The following is an 18409-nucleotide window of genomic DNA, read 5'->3' as shown; positions in this document are numbered from 1 at the left end:
ACTTAGTATATTTGGACCTATAGAGTTAATGCATTTGAAATTATTTTTAAATTTATGTAAGAAGAAACTGTTACGTTTTTATTGCTGTGCAGTTTGATCCCTGACCTTGTGATAACTGTAAAAATATAATACATAATATAATTTCAGTGTTGTATATTTTGTTTTAACTATAATTAAAGACCGTTAGGAGAGTGTATTTCTTTAAGGACCTTGTAGTGACTTACCTTGCCGTATTTGGTTATTTAGTAGTATATTTAGTAACTGGTTAATGAATTATCTTAAACCCCAAGGTTGCTTATATATTTTCTTGAGTTCTTTCTCAGAAAATTTTGACTTGGTCTGTTGATTATCCATAAGTGGTTTGAAGTAGTCCGCCTTCAGTAAGGATCAGTTAAGCATGATCGTCTCCAGCAGATACTAAGAATGCCTGTGTAGAATAGAACTTACTTTCTATTAAGGGCTGCCTGAGAAGCCATAGTAGAAATTAACATTGACCATAGTGCCCGGCATGCAGTAGATACTCAGCAAATGTTTGAACCGGATTCTGCTGTTTGTACTTATTCTAATTTGATAACTGTTTATGGTCAGAGAAAAATGAACCTGTTTACCTGCTCCCATGAACCATGGCTAATTTGCCTTGTCACAGATTGATAAGGAATCAGGTAATTCAAGTCATTCATATAAGGGAGTCACTACAAATGATCAGGTGAATTCGACTTGTTTCAGGTGAAGCTTTAATCACTTTAACACTTCCATAAATGACTTCTTGGCTTTTCAGTGACCAAGAGCCTATGTGTAAGGTGAAAGGTGTAGAACAGTGATTTTCAACTGGCGCACCCCAGGATTTTTAAAGCATGCAACACCTGACTAGTCAGGGGCACTGACCTCTTTTCCCTTAGACTGTCAAATAAAAAAATGACAACAGCCAACACAATAGCCGTCCAGTGTGACTGAATCAAATTATATTTATTTTTTTGGTCAGATCAGCAAAAAAATTTTTTTTTTTAAATTTTTTATTTTTTTGGTGTGCTGCCGAATTTTAGTAATTAGTTTATGTGAAATGAAATGAAAAGGGTTGAAAATCACTGGTATAGACGATAATTTAGAAAGTTAGCAACACTGGAAATTTCAGAATTAAAAATTCGATGTGATTCATTTTAATGATACAGTATTTTAAAGAGTGATTTCCAGTAGCTATGGAGAAGGGAGAATCATCCTAGAATTTGAAAACTATTTTATGGGAAAGTGACTGCTAGGACCTCCTTTCTCTTTTGAATTTGTGAGTTTTAACTGGGTCTGTGAATCCCAAAGGGACACATTTGATGGAAATTCTTTTTTCAGGTTCAAAAATTACAGAATATCATTGCAAGTCGAGCTACTCAATATAATCATGACATGAAGAGAAAAGAGCGTGAATATAATAAACTAAAGGAGCGTCTGCATCAACTCGTTATGAACAAGAAGGATAGAAAAATAGGTACGGAGCAGCTGGCGAGGGGGCGAGGGGCGAGGGGCTGCGGGGCAGCGCCTGTGCTGCGGCGGGAACGTGAAGGCGCCGAGCAGTGGCTCCTGAAGTGTTGTTTTCATGCTTCGCACAGTTTACACAGTTCTTTAAAGATGGCATATGTCCTATAAACTAGAAATTGAGGCAGCTGATGAGTAAAAAATAGTAATTTTGCTTCGCTTGTTAGTTGCATATAAGAATTGCATTTCTTGTTAACATGACAGGTGTAGGACTAATCTATAGAGAAAAACTAAGCTGGGGACACTTTACTCTTCTATAGTAAAGAATCAATAATATTAAAAAATCAGGATCAGTTTCTAAGTATCAGCTGAAGTATGCTATTGGTTTAATCCTCACTGGAGGATATTTTTTCTATTGATTTTTTAGAGGGAGTGGAAGGGGGAGGGTGGGGGGAGAGAGAGAAACATCTATGTGAGAGACACATTGATTGGTTGCCTCCCACACGTCCCAACTAGGGCCAGGGATCGAACCTTCAACCCAGGTACGTGCCCTTGACCGGGAATCCAACCCATGACCCCTCGGTGCACAGGCTGACACTAACCACTGAGCCACATGAGCCAGAGCAACAGAAGTGTGTTTTTGAGAAAATTGTTTATCAGACCAATAATTTGTTAGAGTTCCTTTAAGTCGATTGTGCATTTTAAAAAATACATATATTGATTTCAGAGAGAGGAAGGGAGAGGGAGAGAGAGAGAGAAACGTCAATGATGAGTCATTGACTGGCTGCCTCCTGCACGCCCCCTGCTGGGGATCGAGTCCACAACCTGGGCATGTGCCCTGACCCGGAATCTAACCGTGATCTCTTGGATCATATACCAGGTTGACTTATGTCCCTGGTGTGTCATAGAGTGTATTAGGGTTTTAAACACTTAAACATGTATGGTGAGAATTGGTTTTGTTTTGTGTGTTCTTATTTGTAGCTATGGAAGTTTTAAATTATGTGGGGAGAGCTGATGGAAAAAGAGGATCTTGGAGGACTGGTAAAAGTGAAGCTAGGTAAGGTCCAATTAAATTGATAAATTTAATCAGAGTTTTATTTTTATACTGTATTTTCATACTGACAGTTTTTTTTTTCAGGAATGAAGATGAAATGTATAAAATTCTCTTGAATGATTATGAATATCGTCAGAAACAGATCCTAATGGAAAATGCTGAGCTTAAGAAGGTTCTTCAGCAAATGAAAAAGGAAATGATTTCTCTTCTTTCTCCCCAAAAGCAGAAACCTAGAGAGAGAGCAGACGATAGCACAGGAACTGTAAGTGGCTCTCTCATAAGTCTTCACGTTGCTACTTAGAACAGTTGAAACACTAGACAGGTATTGTTAGTGGGGACACTATTGGTATTTTGGACAGGACACTCTCTGCTAGGCTACCCCGGTCACTGTGACAACCAAAAAAATGTTCCTCTGCTCCTTGGCATGTCCTGGGAAATGATGGAAATTATTTTCTGAGTACTTAATCTGTGCCAAACAGTGTGATAAGCACTTTTATAAGCATTGTGTCATTTCATTCTTATAATTTGATGCTTTTGATACTATAATTATCCACATTTTATAGATGAAGGCACCTGAGGCACAATAGTTAGCCCAGTATCACACATGACAGAGTCAGGATTTGAATCCAGGTCTGTCCTACTCCAGAGTTTATGTTTTAACCACGGTGCCAAATAATCTTTGAGTATTTTAAGTATTATGTACTTATGCAGGCTCCACTTTTCAGAGAGTGGAACCTTTGTTAACATTAGGAACCAAATAATCATTCAGTTCATAATAAATTAATTGAGTGTTCATTATGTTCTAGCCCCTGGAAAGAAAATGCTAAAATGAATTAGACTTTTCCCGTTGTCTTTGTTTGGACTGCTATAACAAAGTACCATAGACTGGTTTATAAATAACAGAAATTTATTTATCGCTGTTCTGGAGCCAGGAAGTCCAAAATCCGGGTGCCAGCAGATTCGCTGCCTGGTGAGGGCCCTCCTCTTGGTTGCAGATTGCTGACTACTTATTGAATTCACACATGGTGGAAATAGGGCCAGAGAGCTTACTGGTCCTTTTTATAGAGGCACTCATCTCATTCATGAGTGCGCTACTCATGACCTAATCACCCCCCAAAGGCCCCACCTCCTGATACCATCCCACTGGGGGTTAGAATTTCAACATAAATTTTGAGGGAGCACAACATTCAGTCCATTGCATCTGCAAGAAACTCTTTTTGCCGGGCCGGGCGTGGCTCCATGGTTGAGCATCGACCTAGGATCCAGGAGATGGGGGTTTGATTCCCGGTCAGGGCACATGCCCGGGTTGTGGGCTAGGCAGCTGATCAATGACTCTCTCATCATTGATGTTTCCATCTCTCTCTCTCCCCCTCGTTTTCTCTCTCTAAAATCAATAAAGATATGTTTAAAAAAAAAAAAAGAAGAAGCTCTTTTTGGGAGAGAGACACATGTAGAGAAGTTACAATTCTATAATTATTATAGGGCTATAATAGGTTGGTGAAGTGTGTAAAACTAAACAGTTATGGCAATCAAGGAAGCCATCACAGAGCAAGTGACATTTGGGTTGGCTCTTAAAAAAATGAGTGGGTGTTTTTGAGGTAGGAAGCATGGGAAAGCATTTGATGAAGGGAGAATAGTAATGTGCAACGATATGAAAAAAAACAAGTCACATAATGGTGAAAAGGTCTCTTAATTTAATTGCTTTACATAGAAGTTTAAATTCTGAATTCAAGATCCGTGACTAAAATCTGAAAATAACAATGCTGATAGAAAGTGCTAATTACTGGCCAGTCACCAGAACGTGTTTTTGTATACCCTCCTTTTTGAAAGTTTGCCTTACGCCACTTTGCTTTTACGAAAAACCTACATTAGTACGGGTTTTCACTAACCAAGAGAAACCCGAAGAGCATTTTCCCTTTTAAATCAGTAGTAATTGCTCCTTCATTTTACCCCATTTCAGCTTATAAAAGGTTCAGAGAGGCTCACTCTACTTTCAGGTATATTGGGGAAACTGGTATTTATTTGTGGTATCACAGATTCGTCCAACCCATAAACCCATCCCACCTCTTGCCTTTTTTTTTTCTTCTTTAAAAAACAACATTACCTGAATGTTCTTTTAAACTCCACAATTTGGTGCCTGCTTGACGTCTTATATTTAGTTAACCTTTTCTCCCAAAGTCTCTCTGATCAGTTCTTAACATTTACTAATACCTCTCCAAGATTAGCATAGTTTCTGTTATTTCTGTGGCTGCTTAGTTTTTGGCCCAACCTTTACTAACCTCTCATTACCAGCTTTTAGTCAGAAAAAGTATGTGGTAAATAAAGATCTTTCTCAGATAATTAAATCCCCCCTCTCTCCAGTTACTCAGCCAGCAGTAGTATCTGTGTAATTCATAATTCAAATGTTTAGGTTTGGAGAAACAATCTCTTAAGTATATTTTCTGTTTTTAAAATATCTGTTTCTCTAGATACTTTTTCTGTTAAAATTGAAGTACTTTCCTATGAGTTAATGTCTTGTTAGATTTCATAAAGAAAAATAATATCCAGTTTTATTTTTTAAAATTATACGAGAAAAATAGGATTAACAGTTGCTTTTACTTTGGAGTTTATTTCACCAGCTTATTTAAACAGCCTAAGGTTGGAGACAGGTTGATGTAACTTTGTCTCGATTCTGCCACTTGTCTGTGAGACTTTGGGCAAGTTACCCGACTTCTCTAAGCCTGAGTTTCCCCACATTGTAATGTGATTTGAGGATTAATTAACATATGAAAGCATCAAACACATTAGACAGGTAGTCACTCTTCCTCACACAGCTCCTTGACTCTTGTTGATAACTATATTTGGATTCCAATTCAGGTTTGAAGAGACCTGAATTGGGGAATTTCCACCTCCAATATTAATTGTTTTTTCTCAAGATATTTCTGTTTAAGTTCTGGGTCATATATGTTTAAGATACAGCACAGAAATGATTTTGATAAGTATTTGGTGATCTGCTCACTTCTGCCTGAGTATCTAAAGCCATGTTAAGATTCCAGTCTTTTCCTCTCTTGTAGGTTTTCTCTGATGCTGAAGAAGATCCGGGGGAGCTGGGTAGAGAGAGTATGTGGGACCTTTCCTGTGAAACTGTGAGAGAGCAGCTTACAAACAGCATCAGAAAACAGTGGAGAATTTTGAAAAGTCATGTAGAAAAACTTGATAACCAAGGTACCTACTGCCTAAATGCATGCATATGAGTAGTGACACTCAGTAAACTTACTTTTCAGTCACTTAAAAAGCCATGTTATGGGCTCAGACCTGAAGTACTTTAGCTCAGTTTGGTGGTTTAAAGAGCAAGACTGTGTGCTTCTAGACCAAGGCTTAAATCTCACTGAGAAAATACACCTGGCTCTCAGAGTGAATCTCTGAAAAGAGGACATCATGATTCATGTGCTCTGAATGCACGATGCACCTGGATAAGGTGATCAGTCTCTTACTGAATCTGGAAATCAAGAAATATCAGTCATCATATAGTACAAATATGAACCTTTTACTTATTCTGGATACTCGTATCTAGGTCCTAATAATCCATTTTAATTGTTTTCAAAATAATAGATGTTAAGTGTTTTTGTGTCAGGGAATCCATAACAGAATATTCAGGTCTCTGTGTGTAACACTTAACAGTTTGGTGCACATCTTTCTAGACCTTTCTCTATGTATTTGCAAAATATTTATTTAAAAAAGGACAAAAAACAAAAATTGAATATTTTAGACACCTTTCCTGTCAATACAGATAGTATAGATAGATCTACCTTGATGAATATATCCTTAATATTTTATAATTATTAAAGTTTAGATGCTTTTAAATCAAGAAAATTAAATTTCTGCTCAGTAAGTGAAGTCTGTTTAAAAAAAAATTATTCTAAATTGTCAAAAATAACAAATTCCGTTCCAGTTGTCTTCAGTAATAAAGAGCAATCAGCAAAAGTATTATAAGTACCTACATTAGTTTACATGAGATTTTATTGATTTGCGTGAGTCATCATTGTCTGTTAGTAAATAGCAAGCATGTGTGGACTTCCTGTTTGTTGAATTTAATACCGGAGAGCAAGATCTGTAGCAATGCATTGATCTTTGAAAAAGTGTCAGAAGAATATAGTTTATGAAGGCTAATTATATTTCTCTTCTTGACTATAGGTTGTCCATTTTAATTAGGACATAATCTTGAATAAATATGGATTACAAATTAAATGTTGGCAGTAAAGGTCCACTTGTATGGATATCATTTTTTATAATTCCTTATAGTTGCTTTGCTTTTTAAAATTTTTCAAGTGTTAAAATAATAGCAATTTGATTTTGTTATAGCTTATGAAATTTTTGAAGAGCACAGGGAAATAGCTATCTTTCAGAAAGCCTCTGGGATTCCAGAAGGAGAGAAGTTCTGAGAGCCTTGATTTTTAAATATATGTCCAAAAGACACCATAAACTGAATGGTGACTGTTAAACTTACGTCAACTCACTGCTCTTGTGTTAGTTTCAAAGGTGCACCTAGAAGGTTTTCATGATGAAGACGTAATCTCACGGCAAGACCATGAGGAAGAAACGGAAAAGCTTGAGTTAGAGATTCAGCAGTGTAAGGAAATGATTAAAACTCAGCAGCAACTTCTACAGGTAAGTGTGTTACTTTTTAAACAATTCTTCCTTGAGAATGACCAGAATGTTACTGAACCTTACTGAATTTTTATTCCTTTATTTCATAAGCTGTGTAGTATTTGATATTTGTCTGATCTAAGCTGTTCTCTGCTTCCTAACAGGTAGATTTCATACCATGGCCCAGTGGCCTTTGCCAGTTAGAGTAGAAGCATTTGGGAAAAGACATACATCAGTTGACTCTCTAGTTCTTCCTAATTTCTGTCCGTTCCCTAAAGTTTAACCTGCCTTCCCTTGTTCCATTTCAACTTGGTGGAGAGTTGCAGGGACCCTCTGGAACTTACTATGTCTTCACTCTAATAGCAGCAGCTTGCTACTGCATGTGATGACGATACCACATCCCTGCTGCGAGACTGTTATTTGTTGGAAGAAAAGGAGCGCCTCAAAGAAGAGTGGTCACTATTTAAAGAGCAAAAAAAGAATTTTGAGAAAGAAAGACGAAGCTTTACGGAAGCCGCCATTCGCCTGGGATTGGAGGTATTTTAAACAATTGGCTTTCCTTGTAGAGCTTTTGAGAACTGTGGGAGGCCTCAGTAGAATGCATCTAAGTTCTGTGTCAAGTGTTTAGCTTCACAACCGAGAGCTCTTTTGGGCATATGTCATCTATCCATGTGCGGAGGTGTGGTGTCAGAAGAGCATGCTTGTAGTTTTGTTTTTAAAAAGGAAGTGTGGTGAAGAGTACAGTTCTCCCTCTTTCCAGTCCCTCACCCAGGGATGTGTGCCTCACCAGTGAAGTTTGGACTGTTGTGTATGCACTCCTACAGCTTGCTTTTTTTACTTAGCGGTGTATTACCTACACATTTCCCTTTCAAAAATTATAGAAGTAATGTCAGGACATGGTGTAAAAATAAAATCAACCCATACAAAAAGCTACAAAGTGAGACAGTGTCATCCTTTCTTATCGTCAGTTTCATTCCTCAGAGGTAACCACTGTCACAAGTTTCTGTTTATCGTTCTTCTGGAAAGTATTATTCTAACTTTAATATGTTTCAATGTTGTTGTTTTCTTTTTGTGTTTTGTGTTACAATAAAACTTTATTTACAAAAGCAGGGGATAGTCAGACTAGTTTGCAGCCCCTGCCTTTCCTGCCTCCTTAAATAAGAAGATACTACTTAAGTATTTTCTGTTTCTCAATGCAAACATCAATATACATATTAGAAAATTTATAAATTATTTATAAACCAAAAAAAAGGTTGAAATAAAAATCACCTATATTCTGCCACCCAGAGATTAGAATGTACACTTTGATGAATATTCTTCTGGTAGAAAGATGTTCTTTTTGTGTGTGTGATGGAAAAAATAAAATGAAAACATATGATTAAAATCAAATATTACAACACACAAAAAACATTTTTCTTGATGCCAGTCTATTGATTGCCTGCTGTGAAAGACAAGGCATTTAATGCCCCTATCTTACCTACCATCTACACTGTTCCTCACTACATCTGGTTTCTTCATAACATTGTTACTTTTTAAATTACTTTTTATTTTAAATTGTTTTTTCTGGTTAACCAGCAAAGTAGAAGCATTAAACATTTACTCAAAGTATTAGCTTATCCTTGCAATGAAAGATGACATTCTACTAGTTATACTTGTTCCACTTCTCTTGCTTCTGTACTTCCCAAATTTTGTGATATTATTTTCATTGTCAAGTGTTATCACATTTATATTCTGTCCTGTAATATAATCCAGGTGTAAGTACTTTGTGTAAGGTTGAGACTTAAAAATCGAAAACCAGGAAAGAACATTGATAACATCACAATTATGTAAATATTATTCATTTTATAACCAAGTAATATGTTTGGACACATAGAAGATATTCTGTGTCATTAAGATTGCCACCTGGAAGAGAATCTTCTGTGTACCACTGTGGAGTGAATTCTTTGACTTTCTTTGAAGCTTCTTTTAGGATTTCCTGACTCAGATTCAGTGTCATGTTTCTTATACCTCACGCTGCCCTCTTTCTTAGGTTCCTTTTTCAATATGCTGTATTAGCTTATTCAGTTTCTCATAAGTAGTGTGTGAGTGAAAATATTTTGAATTCTGGAATGTACAAAAATGTATTCATACTTTATTGGTTTGACTGGATATGGGAGTTAGGTTCCAGCTTTTCTCCTTGAAACTTTGAAAAAGTGATTCCATTTCTTCTTGTATGTGGTTTTGCTAATGAGAAACCTGACTACAATATAACCTAGAATACTTTGTAAATACCCTGTGTTTTGTTTCCCCCCACCCTGCTCTCTGGAAGCTTTTGGAATTTTGTATTCGTAAAGTTCTGAAATTTTACTAGAACCTGTACATGGCTCCTTTTAGCCTGAAGATACGGTATATTTCTTTAGTTTAGGGAAATTTTCTTCTGTATTTTTCCTCCTCTGACTTCTCTCACATTGGGAACTTCTTTTAAACAGATGTTTGGCCTTCTGACTGTATCTATAGATTGACTTCATGTTCTGAATTTGGGGATATTCTCTCACCTTTATCTTGTGCATCAGCAACCTGGTCTCCAGCAAGGCCAGTTTTCTTATTCAGTTCATCCACTGAGCTTTTATTTCAGAGTTTATCTTCTAAGTTTTTAATGTCTTTATATTTTGCTTTTCTTTGTATAGCATTGTATTTTATAGGTGTTCATAAATCTGTCTGATAATTTGTATTACAGTTTTTAAAAAATTTTTTCTATCTTGAACTGTTATCCAGGATCAGTTCTCTTTATCTTGGCCTTTCTTCTCTTATACTGTTGGTTTTCTTCAGTGTGTGGTGATGCATGGTTTTGTATTAATATTTATGAGTGAAAGACTGTATGTTGGTTATTTTAAATAGCTAACATGGATTTTCTCCATGATTGTGAAAGTAATTTCCTCAGTAGCTATATTTCTCAGGAAACAAAAACAATTTGTTTATAAAACAGCATTTTCTCTGTTTTATAGGATCACCTCTGTTTCTGAGCCCATATCCCCCACCCTACTCCAAGAGATACTCTTGCTACTTTGCATATCACTCCCAGTTCTCTGCGTGGGAATCTCTCTGCCTCTGGTCCCTGGGGGACCGTAGGGCTAGTGAAGGGTGGGAAGGAAGGAAGGACTAGAAACCTGAGGGCTGGGGGAGAAATCCATTTAGGAATCATCAGCTGTGCAGAAGGGGGAGGTTTGACATATGCCCCCTTGTGGTTTAGTGGTGCTGCTGGTACTAGTAGATGGAGAATGACAGCAATGCTTGGTAAATGACAGCAATGCCTTACCTTCTTTTTTTATGTGATTAATTTACAATGGGGCATTTTCCTGTTGTTTGTGATTTTATATTTATATTTATAATGTTCGGTATGTTCAAAAGTTATGCTAATATTCTCTATGTTTAAGTAATGCTAATATGCTATTTTTTTTTTTTTTTTTTTTGCATTGTCCATTTGAAATTATTCAAAATTGATGTGAAAAAATGATTAGTTGGTTTATTAGGTGAAATGGGTGACTTTTTATTTTTTAAGCAATTTTCTTAAATGAAATTTTTCTTAGTTTTCTAGGTTAATTCATTTGACTTAAGAAATATATATGTAGGATAGCCAGAAGAGAAACACAAATAGCTAGAGAAGTCATGTGAAATGACAGCTGTGTGAATGTTCAAATATTGATCAGTGTCTCTTGGGTTTGCCTGTTACGGTAGAGAAAGGCATTTGAGGAAGAAAGAGCCAGCTGGTTAAAGCAGCAATTCTTAAACATGACTACCTTTGACCACCAGAATTCAGAAAATGTGAGACTTTCCAGTGCCTTCTCAGGAAGTGAGTATTTCATAAACTCTTTAATCTGAAAATGCATGTAAATAAAATAGTATAAATTATTAATATAAAACTTTGGAGAGGATCAGTAAGAGCTTTCTAATTGGAACCAAAAAATCAACTTTAATATTTTATTTGCCATAGTCAAAATGGGAATGACAGGAAGACTGTGTATACCAGAGACAATTTATGTTGTGTAATAATGTCAAGTTTTTGAAAATTTACAAAGCAGAAGTATTTTTAAAACGATCCTTCTGAATGTTTGTGACAAAGGTTACAGGATGAGCTAGACTAGAGTTCTGTCTCAGCCCTTACTCAGGACTGCGAGGGCTTCCTCACAGTTAATCGCCTTCACTATGTTTAATGCTCACCCTATGTACTGTCTCCTTTTGCCCACAGGTTCTGATCGGGACAATCTTACAGTGCACTCAAGGCCACGGCAGAAGCCCTTCAGGGTGTCTGGCGGGTCTCCAGTTTGTACCTCTAAACTGACGAAATCTCTTCCTGCTTCTCCTTCGACTTCAGACTTTTGCCAGACGCGTTCCTGTGTGTCTGAACATAGGTACTGGTGTATAGGTCATCTCTTGCATACGTAACATTGCTAGGGTTGCATTGCTAAGGAAAAGTTGGTGTGTTTATAGTATTAGCAACAGTAGAGGCTCTTGAGATGAATCCAGTAGATTGATTCATTCATTATGCAAATACTAATTGGGTATCCATTATCTATAGACAACTGTTAGGTACTGGGAATACAGTTGTGAACAAGGCAGATCTAATCCCTGTCTTCTGGGAACTAAATGATATAATGTGATTCTTTTTATTTCACATCTAAAATACAATTTTAAAGATAGTGTCATTTACAGGAATCACTTATTATTTTAAGTACTTTGATTTTATTAACTAGAAGGGTATTGTTTTGACAGTCTTTGTAAAGGACGTATTTTAGAGTTTTTTTTACTGAGCCCATTTCATGGGTGTTGAAGGGCAGAGCACTAGGGAAGCCTGCTCATCCTGACTGGAAAAGAGGGCCTGTGCCCAAGGATGACGGGGCCCAGCACTGGCTCCCCAACCCAGGAAAACCATGTATGGCTCTGAACTGCTGCATTTCGGTATATTCCCCTGTCTCCAGGTGTTAAAACATTTTCTAAGATATAATTTCAATTCTCTGCCTCATAGCCTATTCCAGGATTAGCTTTGAACTAAGCAGTTAGACCATTGCTAGTGATACAGAGAAACAGAAAAGAGCTAAGGCTGAGTGGGACAGTGTGCTGATGATTGCTGTCCTTTGAAAGGAGGTGACAGTGACCTGAGAGCCTGCCAGTTTGTCGGTGCCTTAGAAAGCAGGAGCCAGCCTGCAGCCACTTGGCCTGTTGTAGTGAGAGGCTGGTGTGGAATAAAGTGTTGAAGAAGCCAGCCAGCCCTCGGACCAAGAATTGTTAAGTAGATGAATTTAAAACAATATGAAGCTTTTAAAAAGGACAAGACCCTCTAACTTATAGTTGACTTTTGAAAGGATTAGGACTCTAAGTAAATATTAGAGGTAAAGAAGAACTGGAGGAAGGCCCCTCCAGGCAAGTGTAGGGACCCTGAAGTAGGGACCCTGGTATGCTTGTGGGTGGTGAATGTAGTTAGCAAGCAAGACCAAGAGGTGGCGGGGGGTGTGGGGAGCACATCCTTTAAGGCCCTGGATGAGTAGATTGGGGTTAAAACGTTATTATGTATAAGTTCAAATATATGTAAATTTAGAGAGAATAGGAACAGGAAACCCTGTGTGCCCATCACCCTGCTTCAGCATTTGTCAACTCATGATATTGTTCACATCAACCCCACTCTGCTGTCCCCCCACATACACTTGAGATTTCATTTATAAAATAGTTTAGTCTGTATTGGTAGGTCAGATATTATTCTAAGGGCAGTGCAAAAGCATTGGAGACTTTTAAGCAGGAGACTGAAAAAAAAAAATTAAGTTTTAAAAAGGTTACTCCATATTTACGTAGGAAATATTCTGGGAGCCAGAAATATAAGCCAAGAGACTCAGGAGGCATTAGTGGAGCGGAGGTGAGAGATGATGCTACTGTGGGCGAGGGTCAGATCCTGAGGGTAGAGATGTTTGGGTTTAGGACATATTCTGCAGTTAGAGCCAGTAGGCTGACTGACAGGTTGAGTGTGAGAAGTGAAAGTTTATTTAATTTATAATAAATAAATAAAATGTAAGATCAGAGTATTTTCTTACATAGAATGTTATTGAAACACCCAAATTTGACCAATCAAATCTATGTATATAAATTTAGACATAAACCCTAGTAACCATTTACAAATAATGCATTTTGTATCTAAAAGAGAATATGGCGTAGTTGCCTCAATTATTTTTACATATTTAAAATTTTTACCTTTTTAATTAATTATTTTTAGTTGTGAAATATTTGATGTAAATATTTCTTGAAGACACTATTTAGTGTTTAATAAAAGTCTGACATTTAGTACTATATCATAAGGTGGTGTGAAATTGTCAGTATATGTTAAAGCACTTAAAACAGTACTTGGGCCATTGTAAACCTTTGGTTTACAGGCTATAAAAATAAAAATATATGTAAACAGAAATAGATTATAAAATGCTTCTCTGTTTCTTATATTCCAAGATTTTACACTATACGATGACATTAACATAGAAACAGAATTTTGAACTTCAGTTTCATTAAGCTATTCACAGTTGGTGGCCTCGCAGGATAAACCATAGGAAAGAATTTGTAACTAGTTATCAGGAGAGAAGCTGTTGCCGCTTGACGTAGTTCTTGAAATTTTATATTTGGTAAATTTGGGTTTCTGCTCCTGAAGCACCTTGGATCTGGGTTTTGTAATAAGGTTACAGCAGAGTAATCAGGAGTATTTGTGGGTAATTTCTCTAACGTCCTCATTGCTCCTTCGCTGCAGGATGGGATTTTACAGACAGGCTGGGCCTGGGTTCCATGCGGAGTAACCGCACTGAGTTAGAGAATTGAGTTGGTCACTGACCTTATCCCATCTGAGCTGGCAGGGATTCTGAGGCTGAATTATAAGCAAGTTCCTTTTATTTTTAAAGCTATTTTTAATTATGTTTTTGGTTTAACTTTTTATTATTAAAGCAACATTTTTTTTTTTTTAAAGATTATCACATTCTTAGATCAAGTTGCTAAACCAAAGTCAGAAAACATGAACATTTAGGAAAAAAGTTTTTGTGAAAAAAATTATATAAGGTATTCACTTGATAAAAATGTATTATTCATTGGCTCAACCCAGTAAATTTGAAAGTTATCACTTAACTAGATGTCTTTGTTTTGAGGCTGATTGCAGAGCATACCTTTGAGATTGGATGGCAGAGGTAGGAGCTGTGTCTGTGTTCAGACACTAAGATTGTTATTGCCTGACACAATTAATTGAGCACTGTTGTAAGTGCTTAGTGTATGTTAACTCATTTAGTTCCTACCCCAACCCTATGAGATAGGTTGTGCTATTATTTCTGTTTTATGGCTGAGGGAGCTGAAGAACAGGGAGGTTTAACTTGCCAAAGGGACATAGTAAGTGGTCCAGCTGGGGCGTGGACTCTGAACCACTTTCGTAGGCACGCATTAACATCTGGGTGGGTGAAGGGGTGGGCAGGGGAAACCGTGCGTGCACAGGTGGATGAGTGCTGACAGAAACCGCAGAGAGATTAGAAATAGTGGCAGAAGGATGGGGATATGGGCAACATTAGCTATGAAAAGCCACATGTTTGCCTGGCCGGGCGTGGCTCAGCGGTTGGGCATCGACCTAGGATCCAGGAGATCGCAGTTAGATTCCCGGTCAGGGCACATGCCCGGGTTGCGGGCTCGCTCCCCAGTCGGGGGCGTGCAGGAGGCAGCCGATCAATGACTCGCTCATCGATGTTTCTATCTCTTTCTCTCTCCCCCTCTCTCTGAGATCAATAAAGAGATATTTAAAAAAGAAAACACACATGTTCTCTGTCTGGCTTGGACTTTAGTTGGGCAGCGAGCTCTTTAGAGTTAGAATAAAGAGATAAATAAAATAAATAGGTGGATAAGATAAAAGTGAATAATTAGGCCATTTTGAAACACTTCTTTGTTCTTGGTCAGTGTGTTCTCAAAGTTTACTCCGCGTGGAGCGAGGGAGCGGCCAGCCTGTAGACACTGAGGCGTAGCTGAAGCACAGTTGGAGGAGTGGTCATTCAGATCCACCTTTCTCTCCCCACAGCTCAATCAACGTGCTGAATGTGACCGCTGAAGAGACTAAACCGAGTCAGGCTGGGAGAGAGGGCGCAAGTCAGAAATGGAGTGTGGCATCGAGGCCTGCGTCGCAGGAAGGCTGCTGCGGATGCTCCTTGACCTACACAAATTCTCATGCAGAGAAAGATGACTTACCTTAGACATGCGGACTGGCATTTTTTTCATTAAAATGTTCATCAAATTTCACATCTAAATTGAAACAGGGTGTGTCATAAAGTCAATCATCTCTAATAATTTAAGATGCTCTGAGTTGTTTGTTCGGACTTCCTGTTCTTCCCCCAAAGAACTAAAATGTTAAATCTATTTAAAAGGATATAAAGGTTTGGATATGTATTTTTAGTAACAGGCATCTGGTTCTGTGAATAAAGGAATGTATAGATGTTTGGGTGAAAACAAAAGCACTAGAATGAGTTTCCTCTTAAAGGTATTAAAAATAGCACTTTTAGGAAACTGATTGTTGTCAATGTTTTAATTTTGTCCCATATATAGATGGCATTGAGAGTTTAGCTTTTACTTGAATGTATACTGTAGATTTTTAACAAAGCAAGTTCTATATTTATTATGTTCAGTGTGATTTGAAATTTGCTCTTTCATGTTTTAAATAAAGTGAACTTTATGTATGTTTTGTACATAGATATACATGATTATGTTAAGAGGCTTTAAGATTGAAAAATTTTACAGACCCATGATTATAGTATTTCATGCCAACAAACTTTGTTAGTGGGATTCTGTTTACAGGTGTATTAGAGCCATCGCTGCATTACGTTTAAGAATTTTTTGAACCCATTTGAGCAATAAATACTCAAAAGCTATTCCATGAAGCCAAGTTCTTTAGATAATTAACATTACTAACGTACATTTGTCTGATTTCTACAGCATTATATTTTTTTTATATATGTAGGATATTATAATTTTTCAAAGGAGTGTTGATTATGGGGTAATAGAGGTAAGACAACAAAAGTACCTTTGAATAAAGCAATTTAAAAATATTGGCTCAAGATGTTTGGATAATAGAAGATATTAAGATATTTAAGCTGTTTGGATGGTGATATTTTCTTTACCAGATGGGTACCAGTACTGTACCAGCTGTACCAGCTGAGGCTTTGTATAGTCGTCAGTAATTTTTTAATAATTTTTCAATGAGGTATTTGCCACTAATGTTAAGGAAATCTGACAATGTACAAGCATCGGATGTCATTTTCAGAACTGATTGCATGTTTCTTCATATATGTCATTTATTGATAGTAATGGTAATACATGCAGACCCAGGCTCTTTCCAGGATTTTCATCAAAAGTTTTAAGTGCCTAACCTTATCTGTCTCTGTATATAGAAGCCTTCACAGATCCCATCCTTGCTGGATATTGTAGTTTAGGTCCATTTTCTAGCAGTTCAGCCACTTACATATACTTGCCCTGTGTGGCTGTTCTATTTAAATTTGTCATGTTTAAAACAAAAAGTACTTTTGTCATTCATTTACTATATATAGTATAACTCTTGGGAATTGTGTTGCAGCAGCCATTCTTTCCGGGTTAATAGGCTATCATTGAGTATCTTATAAGATTAATATAACTACTCATGAGAAAGTAACCACATTTATAACCTCAAAAAATCCAGCTCTTGAACAAAAGTAAATTAGTCGCTCACTCCCTTCTGCTCAATGCATGGTCATTTCTTTACCATTTGAAATATTAGAAAATGATACAACATTTCAGAGACAATGCCATATTCCAAAGGAAGAAACAGCTGGGATATAAGTCTTTTGCTATTGAGCAGTAATGTGATCAAAGAAAAACAATAAAAAATACTTAGTCAATGATACATTTGTCAAAAAAATTCCTTCCCAGAGGTTTCCATGATAGACTGCCAGAAATAAACATTCTAATTTTCATAGTAAATCTCTTACTTTAGGGAATATTGCATTCCATGACAATGGATTCCTACAAAGCAGCATCTGTTTTTTGTTGTGTTTCCATTTCAAAATTGGGTGAATTCTCATATTGGAAAGAAAATTCCTTGAGACTTAACCTTAAAATCTAAGGTGTGGAAGGAACAGTACAATGAAGGCCAGGCTCATTGTACTTTGATAGAAGTCAGCAGAGATCTGCTAGAAGTTGTGTTTTAGTTAACAGTATTAATTAACAGTATTAATTTTGCTGTACTGTGTATCTCACTCCAAAATGATTCTCAGTCACACTAAACTTCCCAGGATGTGGAAACGGCTGCCATGTTGGAAAACTGACTCCACACGAAAACTCCTAGGATTTGTTTCCTTTTCCTTTCTAGGTATTTGCAGTGTACGGTACTAATACAGCTGCACTGCAGGCTGGGGTTTCGCTGGGGTACCACAGTGTACTTCAGCCTGAAAGTCCTCCTGGTAACCTTAAATGTTTTCTTGTTTACCAATATGTAAATCTGAAATATTTTGTACTTGAAGTTTGTTTTAACATGACATATCCATTTTGAATTTTCAAAGCATAAGTGGCAAAGAAAATTTAAGAGAAAAACTTTATTTCTTACTCTTAAATTTTGTATCTTCAATTTATGATGAGAAACTTAATAGAAGAATCATGCCAGAAAATATTAAATTTTAACTTAATAAATAGGTATTTTCTTGTAGAAGCAATATATTAAATGTTTACATTCATAGAACAGTCCACAGCAAATTGCTTTCCTCATAGCATAACTAAAATACTATTGTTACTTAGAGTTTCATACCTTACTGGACTTGTCCGTAGGCCTGTGATGACATGATTTCCATGGGAAAATGTATTCCATGGTGCACAGTGAGCAGAGTGAGTGGCCTGGAATCGTCTTGACCACCCCGGGGGGTGGAGCAAGAGAGGTTTTGCAATGTGTGCTCCCCGAACGCTGAGAGAGAGCAAGCCTCTCGTGATTGCCCTGTTGTAAAAACCTTCCAAGTGTGTTGCCCTAAGTAAATCATGCTCTTATTTCTAGATTGGATTTAAAGTATGGGTCGTGTAAGTCTAGTAAATACACTTTTCCATGTGTTTGTCCTTAATTTTTTTCAATCATGATAAGCATTTATAAAGTACCTGCTGTATGTCAGGACCTATTTCTACATCCTAGCCGATGGGGATCGGAAAGCACACTCCATGCCACTGAGATCTCGGAGTTGAGTGAAAGACCAGCTCTCTAAGTTGTAATAACTAATAAATGCT

The 18409-nt window shown here is 37.0% G+C and overlaps 1 protein-coding gene across 3 annotated transcripts in view; it reads left to right on the top strand.

Moving 5' to 3' along the window:
* SSX2IP (SSX family member 2 interacting protein) overlaps window positions 1-16041 on the top strand; it is a 37118-nt gene extending 21077 nt beyond the window's left edge. For 2 of the 3 annotated variants that reach the window (XM_016220660.2, XM_016220659.2), the window contains 9 exons: window positions 1342-1477; window positions 2446-2521; window positions 2603-2780; window positions 5572-5722; window positions 7029-7165; window positions 7508-7681; window positions 10859-10973; window positions 11370-11532; window positions 15198-16041. In XM_016220660.2, the coding sequence (XP_016076146.2) occupies window positions 1342-1477; window positions 2446-2521; window positions 2603-2780; window positions 5572-5722; window positions 7029-7165; window positions 7508-7681; window positions 10859-10973; window positions 11370-11532; window positions 15198-15369 (1302 nt within the window). In that variant the 3' untranslated portion in view covers window positions 15370-16041. The remainder of the gene's footprint in view (window positions 1-1341; window positions 1478-2445; window positions 2522-2602; window positions 2781-5571; window positions 5723-7028; window positions 7166-7507; window positions 7682-10858; window positions 10974-11369; window positions 11533-15197) is intronic. The other variant, XM_016220661.2, reaches the window with a different exon arrangement.
* Window positions 16042-18409: the final 2368 nt, after the last annotated feature.

Source organism: Miniopterus natalensis, chromosome 9 (genome assembly GCF_054644295.1).
Source record: "Miniopterus natalensis isolate mMinNat1 chromosome 9, mMinNat1.hap1, whole genome shotgun sequence".
In the NCBI taxonomy this organism is placed as follows: Eukaryota; Metazoa; Chordata; class Mammalia; order Chiroptera; family Miniopteridae; genus Miniopterus; species Miniopterus natalensis.
Note: the sequence above shows the minus strand (reverse complement) of the source record. Positions and strands in the feature narration are given on the sequence as shown.